General features: G+C 41.4%; 1 protein-coding gene across 1 annotated transcript in view; it reads left to right on the forward strand.

The window, feature by feature from the left end:
* Window positions 1–6,808: 6,808 nt before the first annotated feature.
* The window catches only part of HDAC1 (histone deacetylase 1), a gene marked incomplete in the record, with an annotated part of 2,014,892 nt that continues 2,008,798 nt past the window's right edge, over window positions 6,809–12,902 (forward strand). Inside the window, 1 exon segment of the mRNA XM_044082464.1 lies at window positions 6,809–6,945. Coding sequence (XP_043938399.1) covers window positions 6,897–6,945 — 49 coding nt within the window.

Here is a 12,902-nt window from a genome sequence, read left to right on the forward strand (position 1 = left end):
TGTATGTGGACTATACTACGGCTGTTACTCCATACTGTGATCAAATGGGTAACTCAGTTAGTTTACATATGGATGAGACCTATTAATGGTATGTCCACGTGATGTTTAATGGATGTGCTCCAGCATTGGGTATGTATGTCACAGTGAGCCACAGACTATAATGTGCTACACCTTCACACAACCATAGGTGGATCATGCTGGGGTGACAGATACCTGTCATGGGTACACCCCATGCTTCACCACTACATTCATGATTACATTATATGGAGCCCCTCATTAACGCACCAGGGAATTCATGCAGAGTGTGTGGGGAACAGTGATTACACACATGGATCCTGCAATTGGCTCTGCACCACTGAGCGACAGTTGGTTACTCGATGTGGCGACGACAGCAGACACTGTTTTCCTCGATTGATGAATGGCCTCTGACAATCGAGCTTGTACCTACCAATGTACCTAGGAACCTATACACACAGTACCAACATATGCTGATAGGTGCGTGTACTGTTCAGGTGTTGACATTCCTTGTTCCAATAGCTGTTGTGTGTACAATGGTTGAGGGCTGCCTATGTAGGATTCACACAGTAGGCCACCTATACATTATAATTTACAGGTGGTTGTGTGTGTGTGCCATCCATTTTACTGTGTGTGCAGGTGGAGAGGTGTGTCAGTCTGTAGGGGCCTACACTGTCAGAGTATGTGCTATACGTTCCCTCTTTGCCAAGGTATAGGCATTTTGGGCACACCTCCGTCTGCCTACTGGGGCTGGCATAGTGTGTTCGTGGTCTGAATCCCTCTGTGCCTGTGATGGCCTTGGCAATTGCAGTGGGCTATGAGGGCCTTCACCATTTTGTCCCTGCTGCAGCTGTTTCCACAGGATCATATTATGTAGCATGGCACATACTATGATGATGTGGGCACACGTGCTTGGAGAGTACTGCAAGGCTCCACCAGATATGTCCAAGCAACGGAACCGTGATTTCAGCATCCCGAACACACGCTCTATGATGATTCTGGTTTGTGCGTGTGCCTTATTATGGCTTTCTTGCATGGGTGTGTGTGCATTTCTGATGGGAGTCATCATCCAGGGCTCCAGTGTATAGCCAGCATCCCCCACAAGGTGGCTATGTGGGATGTCCCCCCTGACAAATACCTGATACAGCTGTGAGGCATGCCAGATGTGGGAGTCATGGTAGCTTCCAGGGCTGCCAGCACACACATCCATGATAATGCCCTGGGCATTGCACATGACCTGGCAGTTGATGGAGTGGTATCCCTTGCTGTTTATGTAGCGCCTACCATGCTCACCGGGTAGTGACTTGATATGTATGTGCGTGCAGTCTATCGCACCCAGTACCTCCGGGTAGTGTGCCACATGGTGGAAGAGATGCATATTGCTGGACAACTCCTCCTGAGTTCGGGGGAAGTATATATGCTCATTGGCATGTGGTAACATGGCATCCAGGAACTGGTGTAGTACCCTGGATGCTGAAGCCTGTGAGATCCCCATTATATCTCCAGTTGGCCTTTGAAAGGTACCTGTGGCTAGTATTCACAAGCTTACACATACCTTCGTGTCCACTGGGATGGGTTCCCCTCTGTTGTTTCTGGATCTCAGGCGTGGCCAGCACAGCTCAACTATTTGTTGTAAGATGTTCCTGTCCACCCTGTAATGCTCTACTATCTCCAGATCATGTAGCCCCTGGTAGGTTACCCTTGGTCTGAACACTCTTCTCCTCCTCCGGGGCCTGCGGTGGTTGTCAGCATCATCTTCCACAACACCGTCAGTCTCTAACACATGGTGATGAATCACAGCTATGGCAGCTCCCAACATGTACATTGTAAAAGTTCCCCGTATGTTTACACCTATGGTGCAGTGTTTGGGAATACACAGGTGTGTGTGGGGTGCTTTCATGCTTTATACTATTGTGCTGTGAACACCAATGATGTCATTGGGTGTGTATGTACGATCGTAGCTACAGGGTATCCTATGTGTTTTACGACAGGAACTACTATTGTGGTGCCTTTGGTGTTGAATTACATTTGGCTGCCGTGGATTACCTCTTGCCCTTCCCTTTACATTTCTTAACGTTTCACCTCCCATTTTCTGGCATGCATCCAGCAGCCTGCTTTCATTTGTACTTTCCTACACCTGGCTTATCTTGCGTAATGTGTTCTATGGCCAGTCTACTGCAGGTTTGCTTTGCTCTGTTATGACAGTTCTCTTTTATTTGCAATCCGACACCTTCCCTATCCTGTTTTGCAGGTTTCTGTGAGCAGACTTGTCAGCTGCCGTCGATTGCCCACTGTGAGTTAATAGGTGTTAATTGCTCATTTGTACTCCAATTACCCTACTGCGGCATTTCCTTATTTTCTTCCCCTGACCTTCCTGTTTGAGCTATGGTGCACGGCACGTGCGTCCACTTACCAGGTTTCGGGCACGTTTTCCTCCCCGTACACATGCGCTTTTGGGCACCATATGTGCTCTCAGCTAAACGATGCTATACCTACCTCCCCACCCCTGTCCTGCGGCTTTGCTTAGCAATGGCCAGGCCAGATTTGCATTGCTCCAATGTGCTTACAGCTACGGTGGCACACCCCACTGCTGATGTCATGTATACCTCTAAGCCACTCCTCAGTGTTGTAGCGCTGCGCCGTATGGTACATCCTTAGTCCGGCATGACGTTTGCGATTCACTATTGCCTGCCTCATTTGCATGGCATTGACTACTAATTCCTAGTTACCTGACTGAACACTGTCACAGACCCTTAGCAACCCTTGCAGCTTGGTTGTGGTGTACCATGCATACCATTGAGTATTATGGTGAAATCATGATTTGTATTACATTACGATTTTATGACATTTGTATATATTTTCTTTGTGTTCCCGTTTGCGCACACATGCCCTGTGGTTGTACTTTGCGTTACTGTGGACATGACATTAAATGTTGTTTTTTAGGTGTTGTGCATCTTTTCTTAAGCCATTGGCTGTATATTTAGCCATTGGCATATGTTAACTTTGTAATACATGAGTCTGGTCTGCTTTCATAGCTCTGATGTTCTGTTTGGAAAAATGTAAACCGTGTTTTTTGGTTTACATTTCTGTGGGCTTACGCTACGCCTGCACCACTTCATGAATCGCTATGTACCTTCATTTGCATGGTGCGGCACTGCGCATGGGGTGATTAGCATACCTAAACCGAGGGCTGCGCAGATCTGGCGTACGCCGGTAGTGCACGTGGAATTGAATCGTACCTGAATCGCTCGGTGGCCATGTTTGGCGTTATACCGCATACGCTATGCCTGCGCCTGGCGCAAGCTTCATGAATCCCGGGGTTTATCTATCTGTTGCTGACAATTTATTGTATTTGCTACTCTTGTTTTATTTTATTACATTGTTTGTTTCTGAAACTTAATTGTATATGCTAAGTCTTGTTTTAGTATATTATTACCTGCTTAATTTGATGCTGTAATTTAGTCAATCCAGGCTGAAACTTAACTGTAATTTTCTTCATTGCGTACTTAATTAACTTTGTTGTGTATTTGGAGCTTTTCTTTCCTGGATTCTGCTGAAAATGGGGTTTTGCCCAGTCAGACTTTTTGTGGTAAAGAATGTCAAGTAAAATAAATAAATAAAATGTTATTTCTGATCTATCACAGACCAGTACTAATATGAAACAACTGCAATAAACAAGTTTTGGCACTTAAAGATGCAAAATGTAGAACCCACTCCATTTGGATGAGTTTTCTTGTGTCTCCATACCTTGTCTTAAGCTCATCAGTGAGACTAGGCAAAAATGCATTGCTATAACTATATTAAGAATTCTGTATATGGGTCCACTAGGCCTCCAAAAGCCATGGGGTTCTATATATTCTGAGATATATTCTGAAATGTTTTTCCATACTTTTGATCCATTGATGACCTTAACAAAAAATCTAAGGAAAGATTCAGTCTTACCATCTTTCAGGGAAAAATAGTTGTGTCCAAGCTTTATTGTTCATAGCTGACAAAAATAATATTTCCCAATAAAATGAGATGACAAATGCTTACAAGGATAGAAAAAGGCATACATAGAAATACTGCCTGGCTCTCTTCTCAAAAAAATATCCCATTGTTTGCACTTCTCTGGTGTTAGACTGTGATTAATGTGAAAGATCGAACCACCACAATCATATATTTAAAGTTGTTACTGTTACACATGTAAACCATGTCTCCTGACCCTTACCCCAAAAAATCTACAAAGACCCAAATCTGGGACTGATTTTAAATATCGCTGTTGTCCATAGAAACTTTCAAGAATTACATAAATTGCTCAAATCCTTTCTTCCCTTGAATTTCAGTCCTCGTCCTTCTAAAATTGATGCCTTAATGCCACGTTAAAAGGTAAACATAGGGAGGTAGGAGAGAGTAAACATAATGGAGTTACAGAGTTATGCCTTGTGGCAAAAACTTTTATAAGCAGCTCTTATTAATAAAAATGCCTTGAACTTATGACTAAAATTGGGGAGGGAGGTGATGTCTCTCATGTTTGAAGGGATTGAGTCCCATGTTTGAGGTGCCATTATTGAGAAGCCCTGATCAGTGGAGTGGACTTTTGTGAGTGGAGTGAAGAATGATAGAAATGATTGTGATACAAAGTTATAGAATGTGGCTCTTTGAGGGAGAGAGAACTGATGGAGAACAAAACTAAAGAAGTCTTGTTATTTGCGTTTGTCTGAACAATGGTGATTTGTTTAGGGTATCTAATGTCATGAATGCAAAGATTTGATTGGATAGGGTTTGCAGAACTGTGTGTTTTATCAATGAGGATTTGACAATAATAAGGTATTCTAGCTGTGGTAGGATAACTCATTTTCCAATTGTAGTCTACCTTCATGTGATAGGACAGGAAGTGTGATATTTACTTTAGATTTAGCATTATTGATATAAAATTGAACGATCAGGTATTAGTCCAGCCAGATGCCAATGTATTTAGCGTATGGTGTGGTTTGCAAATTATTTGAAAGTTATACCTTATTGTCCAGGTTTGTGGGTGATGCTTTTATTTATTTTTATTATATATAATATACTATGATATAATATAATATATATATATATATATATATATATATATATATATATATATATATATATAAATATATATATAAAATTAATATAATATAAAATATGTATATGTATATGTATATATATATATATATATATATATATATATATATATATATATATATTATTTTATTTATTTATTCTCATAAGAGGGTATTATGTGAAATCCATAGTGATAATGCATTTAGTTCTTTTTCAAGCTGTTTTTAATTGTGAAATGGGAGGGGTGGGATCTGTAGATTACCACATCATCTGCATACAAAAAGATGGGAAGGTAGGTGAGCTGGATCCTGGGTGGGAGTTAATGAATAGTGAGAATAGAAAGGGTGACGTTCCTGCTTAGAGTCTGCTTGTATTGCTACACTACCTGCATAAAGTAGCTTCTTAGATCTGTCCTCTCCATCCTGTTTGCTGATGACACCAGACCCATCACATGTATGAACAGGAGTGGGCTCAGAGCCGAATCCTAACAATGACAGACATTCGACTTTCAAAAGTCATATCCTTCATAAAATGCAGGGTAACACAAAACCTTTTATTTTAACAACTTTGTAAGTTTATAAGAGCAATACATAAAATGTGTCCCTATTTTTAGGCCATTGTTCCCCACATTGTTTTTCACTTTCTACAGATTTTTCATGCTAAGAGGTATTTTCGGTGTGGTCCGAACTTCTACAACTTTTTGCTCAGGAATTCTACACGAAGCCAAAAATAAAGGGGGAAGACTGGACCCAGATGAAGAACAATTTTAATATTACTGCTATTCACTTAAAACTGTTAATAGAACAAGAGGTTTCTAAGTGTCATGTGTTTTTTTTTCTGAACATGAAGAAGCATTAAAGTCTAATATCTGCTATTGCTAACTGCAATCCTCAATAATTTATCAGAAAAACAAAAATGTTGTAAGGGAGAAGGCAACACTAAGAGGCAAAATCAGGGGCCCCTGAGGTATACAGCAGGCTATAATTATTACTGTACCTGAATCTGACTCAGATTTTAGCTATGTCTTAATCGCTTCTAAAACTGGTGACTTTTAGGGAAAAGATGGTGCAATACACTTAATAATGACGGTAATTAAAAGTTAGACTTATTTTACTTCAGAAATGTGTATCATTTCACGTGCTCCTATTTTGTTAAGATATCAAGTTAACAGTTTTAATATTTTAACAAAAGTCCGTGATTGTTTGTTTCCTGTGTTCCCTCCCCCTACAAAGTATAACAGAAACAATTTTTAAATCTTGTGCTAGTAGATGGGGACATAGTACTAAGATAAAGTAACCACTTATCAAAACATTGTTTTAAACGGCTGTCTGGTGGGAAGCAATAATAATAAGTGTGAGTACAAAATAAACATTTTCTCACTTCTGATTAATACAATGTATTTGAAAAGTGGGTAGGATACGAACAGTTGGATTTGTGATGCGTTTTATTTAAAAAAACAAAAAAAGTTTAAATGTAATGTTTGTTGTTAGGCAGTGCAAAGCTCCACATCGTCAAGGTTTGAAAGGAAACTTCAAGTCTGCGAGCAATACGTGATCCAAAAGCCGGACAGTAGTTTAATACCGTCACGATCAACTAGTACCTGTCCCAACCTACCCTGATGCTCTGCTTCTCCGCCCCATCACGGCATCGAATACGCTGAATGGTTAGAGTGCCCCTCGATAATCACACACATCAACAGTCGATTGGCTTAGATAGCTTCCCATAGCCCGCCTCGCGCGGTTGTATAGATAGAGTGAGTGGTTGGTGGGGGTTTCTGTGCAGGTTGTATTGAAAGAAAAGGGTTGGAGAAAATGGCGCTGACGCAAGGAACAAAGAAGAAAGTTTGTTATTACTATGATGGTATGTCCCCTTGATTCTTTTAGCCTTTTCTTAGCACTTCCTGCTGGAGTTTGTATGTGTCTGCCTAGCGTGGAGCTGTCTGATGTGTAATATTAATACCGCTACTCAAGACGGTGCGCGGGGCTTGCTGGCCGGCTAGCTACAGCCCCTCTGTCTAAAAGTGCCCTCCCGTGGGGGTAAGGTGTCACTGTAATCCGCCGGTAACCGTCCTCGTGTGACTTTTTCCTCTGGGACTGGGCCATGTGTTCTTCCCCCGAACCATAGGGTGGTCTGACACTTGGTCACTCTATCGCTTCAGGTGTTTGGTGTCGTGTGCTATTTTTTTTTATGGGGGAAATGTAGTGGATATGTTTTTTAATATGTGGTCATGTGCAAGGAAGATTATGAAAAGCTGTGGAATAAAAGTTGTGTCCTGTAGATTTCGAATTTTTGGAATGAAGTCTTGTGAAAGTAGTGTAGTTTTGGCAGTAAGGCGGCTGCATGTGAGGAAGAGGAGGATGAAGAGGAAGCGGTGTATGACGATGCGCTGGTCTTGGTGGTGGTATAAGGAATTTGATCGCTGTCATTGTTGAGGGTGGTGTTTTCCAGTTTTGTCTCTCATCACTTTAATAACAAGTGTAGTTTGAAATGCTGGGATGCATAGTGTGGGGCGTGCAGTTTTAGCCTTTGGTTTTGTTCCCCTCGTTGATGGGGGAACTGTGTAGAAATGTAAAAGCATCTATTTTATAAAGGAGTAGCTGTTGCCGTTTTTGTATTTTGAGTCTTAAGTCTCTAGACTTAAGGTGAAGTTGATGTGCAAGTGCTGTACAGCTTCTAGGTGAAGTTTTACTCATGGACTGCGGAGCCGGTATTGCCGTGTGTGCAAGAGGCAGTAACTGTGGGTGGGCACTCAGTCTAATTTAATACCGGGCACAGGTAAGAGGTGGTATTTGGTTTGAAAAGTGCAAGGTTTTTCCACACTTGTAATACTTTACTGGAATTTTGTACTACGTGAAATTTAGATAAAGCATCTTTGCTCTGTGTCGTCTTCGGATTGGTTAACGTGTTTAGGTTATTAAACCTCCACCGTGGTCAGTTTTGGCAAAACATAATCACCACGTTTTACGTTTGTCTGGGATAGGGCAGTGCTCTTAACTACTTTAGATCACTCTTCTCTTTACCGTTTGCTGTACATGGTGAATTACATTTTATGAATAATACTTGTAAGTTATGCAGCCCATTGAAGTAAAACTTGTGAGGCGCAGTTGCTTGACCATAGCCATTCAACTTGGGTGACTTGTGCAAGCCATGATGACATAGCTCTCAACTTTCCATGTCCAAAATGAGTAACACTAGCCCTCATAATGTGGAACAAATGGGCAAAATATGTAACGCATACTAATGGCTTACTAATCACTTCAAGTAGGAAGATCATATGATGGCTAAAATAAGCTGGTTTTACTTATAAAGAAGATCTTTAATGAATTAGAATGATTTACTTCTATTTACAATGGATTTCACTTAAAAATTCCTAACATTGAATGTGTGACAGTCTTTCAGTGTGGAACTTGGAGGAACATGAACTTTTTAAGACCCCCAAATGAGGTATGTTCCTTGTAATGAGGTACACTTGAGTGGTATGCATGATGATTTGAGTAGCACATATAGTGCTGACAACACTGCTGATATCTAGTATCTTCTGTAACCCATATTATCCCTTTTTATAGTTGCTGTTTCCTTAACATACGAGTCTGCCTTAGTCTGCCATGGAAGACTTTTGCTGTTTCCTTAAGAACATATGAGTCTGCCATGGAAGACTTTAGCTAACTGTCCTTCATGCGGTTTCTTCCCTGTAGACGAGATTAAGTTCTCTCTCCTTTTGTATCTTCATGCCCCACGTGGGAGTGGAAGTTCTAATGTCTATAGTGACCTTATTCTGCCCTGTTTATTGCAGTGCTGCTATCTATTAAAAATCATTGTTATGATGGATATCTCTCTAATGTGGGAAGGAGCATTGTGTATCCTTCTTGGAAAGGTTAAGCACTCTTGACACTATGCCTTTTCATTGGAGCCACTTGAGTGCTGCTTCATGTAACAGCCTGTTTCTGTCTTGAGCTTGCAGTGAATCATTGCCCCCTAACTGCCCCCACCCCCAAAAGAGGTTTCTTTGAGACAACCCTTCCCAAATTGTACCTGACTGATAGCAGTTGGGCACTGTTTGGTGACTGCACTGCTGTTTGTGACCATCTCAAACCTCATTCCCATTAATCCTTTTTTCTATCTAATTGGAATGTAAAGTAGAGATTGGGAAAATGCAAAGTCAGGAGTATGGACTGAAGCTCAACAGTTCAGACTACAAATTATCCACTTCACCCAATTCAGGAAATGCGTGCAGTGGATGATTTTTCCATAGAGGGCATTTTGATCCCCAGCTTTGCAAAACTGTAACAGCACTGTTTTGTAAGATAAAGTATCTGTCTTTTTTTAAATGTCTGTAGCACACCATGGGATGGTCATACACCTAAAATTGTCTATGGAACCTCTCCTTAAATAAATAACAGCTTTGTAAAAGGGCTGGCTAATATGTTTAACAGCTTTGTGGCTTTAACTCTGCGTGTTAAAACTGCTAGAGGAGTTCAATCAGTTAAATTTAGAAAATGTGTGCAAAGTAGCTCTTTTTTTTTTTTAAGGAGATTTTATTTTGATTCCTCTGAACAAAGCTGATTGCACTGTCAATGTCTGGCCCCATATGCTACTAAGTACTACTGTCTCTGCGTCTCTCTCTCCAATGTATAGCACGCCATATGGTTGCCTTAAATTCGTGAGGAAGGATAGCTGAAAAGTTCTGCAGGCCTGTCTTGGAAGCGTTGTGGAAAACTAATAGATTACACAAATATACTAAGGCCGTTAAATCTTGGGATATATCTTGCCAGTACCATTCCTCATGTTGCTTAACTCTTCTCTAGGGGGCCATATTGGACCATACTAGAGTACCCATCCGGACATGTAGGTTGTATTTTAAAGATAGTGAATGGCGCAACTTAACAGGCAGAGGAAGTTTTATTCCTTGGCTTGGGGAAATGCTGTGGTATAAACCTGGCCCCTTTTAGGATCCGAGTCCCTAATTTTAGAGTTGGATGATTTTGGACTTTGAGATAAGGTCTAGGACAACCTGGGTTTTTAATAGGAAGGTAATAGGCTATTGGCCCAAAGGCCTAAGTAAGGCTATTGGCCCAAGGGCCTAAGTAAGCCTAGCCAACAAAGTTGCCTGGCTTACGCCAACCCAAACAAGTTATTTCCTGTGCCCCTGATGAGCAGGGCCACAGAAGTGATCCCTGTGGCGTATTTCCTATTTCCCATCCACTCATCAAGATTTTTCTTTAGGAGTGTTAATGAGGAACTTTGCTTGACATAGATGGATAGTTTGTTCAGTCTCTGGGATAGGAATGTATCCCTCCAGCAAGTCCTGTTTATTGTGGTGACAAGGTTTAGGTCCCTAGAATGTGTAGCTCAGAGGGATTGGGATTTCCTTAGGTGTAGCATGTCCAACAGCTTTGGGTTTGACATAGCTTTATATGTTCGGCAGAGATCACCTCTGGGTAGGCGATATGCTACAGAGTAAAGCTGGAGTTTTTTGAGATGGTCAGTGAAGGGCATCTGTTTGAGGCCAGTAATCCTCTTTGTGAGGTACTTCTGTGGCCTTTCCAGCTGCTGCAGATGACATGAGGTACATTCCAAAAGGGGGAGTGTACTCTATAATGGGTCTGAGTATCTAGTAGAGGGGAACAATGACCTCTTCTGTGTGTGTTTTATTTTATTTTTTTCCTGGATGAGAAACCTTTTTTGATGAGGTGTGCCACGTAGAAGGGTTTCCGGACTACTGTGGCGATTGTAATGATCAAAGGAGAGACTACTGTCCACCTGGTTCCTAAGGTCGCATCACACATTCGGCGTTCAAGAGGACTGCTGCCTATGTGGTAGTTCATGGGTGCAGAGTTTTTACCAAAGGAGATAACAGTGCATTGGTTTTGAGCTTGAGGCCATGACTCTGACACTAGGCATCTGTCTCTGAGGCCCTTCTGTAGGATGCTCGCATAATTTGGGGTCTCTACTATAGCTCCTAGTTTGCAGTCATCTGTGAACTTTATTTATTGACTTTGGTTAACTGGGTTTGTCCAACTGGGCTTGTGGCCCATTTTCAGTGGAGACCCGAGGAGAAAGGCTCCAGTAGTACATTTTTTAAAAAAGTAAAATTTTAAACAATATTGATATAATAGCAATTATAGCAAAAAGATTCACATATGTTGGGTTACATGCATAAAGTTAAAGTTGCATTAAAAAGAAGCCAAGTAATATAGTTCAATAGGTCAACAGACATTTTTTGTTTGTATAAAGTTATGCAAATCCATAGTAGACACATTGGAGAGAGGTGTAATGAGGTACTAAGCATGGTCCTTTATGAGGGTACATAAAGGGAAGGAAGACTAGGTAGGGTCATGGCAAGGGCAGGTTCTGGAATTGAGAAAATAAGCTTTTAATTTAATTTTAAAAGTGAGGTGTGGGAGATTGAACGCAAGTCAAGGGGAAGTTACGTTCAAGGGGAAGTTTGTTCCAAGCATGGGCAAGGGAGTGTTTGTAGAGTAGTTTGCCTACTGACCTTTTTGGGTGGTAGATATCCAAGTAATTGGTTAGAAGTACAGAGGGTCCGGGATGGGATGTAGATGGAGACTAAGGAAGATAGAGATGGACATAAGGAAGGTTTATAAAGAATAGAGTGTAGCATATGAAATTAATAAGCTAGCAGAAACTGGGGAAGGTCAAGCCATTGAAGAGAGTTTAAAGAAATGCAGTGGTGTGAGTTGTATGGGGAGTTGGTAATGAATCTGGCTATTTTATGGTTAAGTCTGTTGCAGTTTGTTTAGAGTGGAGGCCTGGATATTGGTAAGAACTGGGGTGGCGTATAAGAGGCAGGGGAGGAGGAGTGCCTGGCCCGGGGTAAGTCTAGATTCAGGGGTTAGGAAAATTTTGTTCCGATATAGCAGACCTAGTTTCTAGTTTTTTTTTTTTTTTTTTTTTTTTTTTTTCCATTGGAGTATGTGTAGGTTGAACTTGAGATTGTCATCGATAATGACACCTAGGAGTTTTGTATGGGTGTCAGGTTGGATGTTTGTATTGTTATAATATGTAATAAAGGGGGTTTTGTGATGAGAAAGTGAACGGGGAAGGGTAAGTAGGAGTTTGGTCTTTTTGGGATTTAGAATGAATAGGTTGTGAGAGCCATTGTTCAGTGGATAGTAGGGCCTGTTGGGGCAGGGAGTGTAGTTCAGGAATGTTATTTGAGATGGTTATAAGTGTGGTGTCGTCGGCATACGGAATAAGGGAGGATTCTTTGCATGAGGTGTAAAGATCATTGGTGAAGATCTTAAACAAAACGGGTCCCAAGATGGAGCCTTGGGGAACACCAGTGGAGATGGGAAGGAAAGGTGAGGAGGATGAGAGCCATTTGACAGATTGTCCCCTGCCAGGTAGGTAACTATTAAACCAGGCAGGTGTGGAGGGGGATAAGTGGAGTTTTGCAAGTTTGGATAGTAGTAGAGGATGTGAGACAGTATCGAAGGCTTTGGAGAGATCTAGGAAGAGGCAGGAAATTAGTTTATTGTTAGGGCCTCTGCAATGATGAGTGAAGGAGAGGATGGCAGTGGTGGTGCTGTGGTGAGGATGAAATCCATGTTTGGTAGGGGTAAGTAAGTGGTGTGTGAGGAGGTGATTAAGGTGTGAGTGAATACATTTTCTAATATCTTGGAGAGTGGGGACAGAATGGCAATGGGTCGGTAGTTTTGAGGGGTTAGTGGAGTTTCCATCTTTTATGAAGAGGGATAGTGAAGAAAGACTTCCAAAGGGTGGGGACAGTCGATTCCAGAATAGATCGATTTAATTAGTATAGATGCAGGATAGGCAATAGTCAGCAGCAAGTTTGA

The sequence above is a fragment of the Protopterus annectens genome, chromosome 1.part1, assembly GCF_019279795.1.
Source record: "Protopterus annectens isolate FY-2018-M chromosome 1.part1, PAN1.0, whole genome shotgun sequence".
NCBI classification, from domain to species: domain Eukaryota; kingdom Metazoa; phylum Chordata; order Ceratodontiformes; family Protopteridae; genus Protopterus; species Protopterus annectens.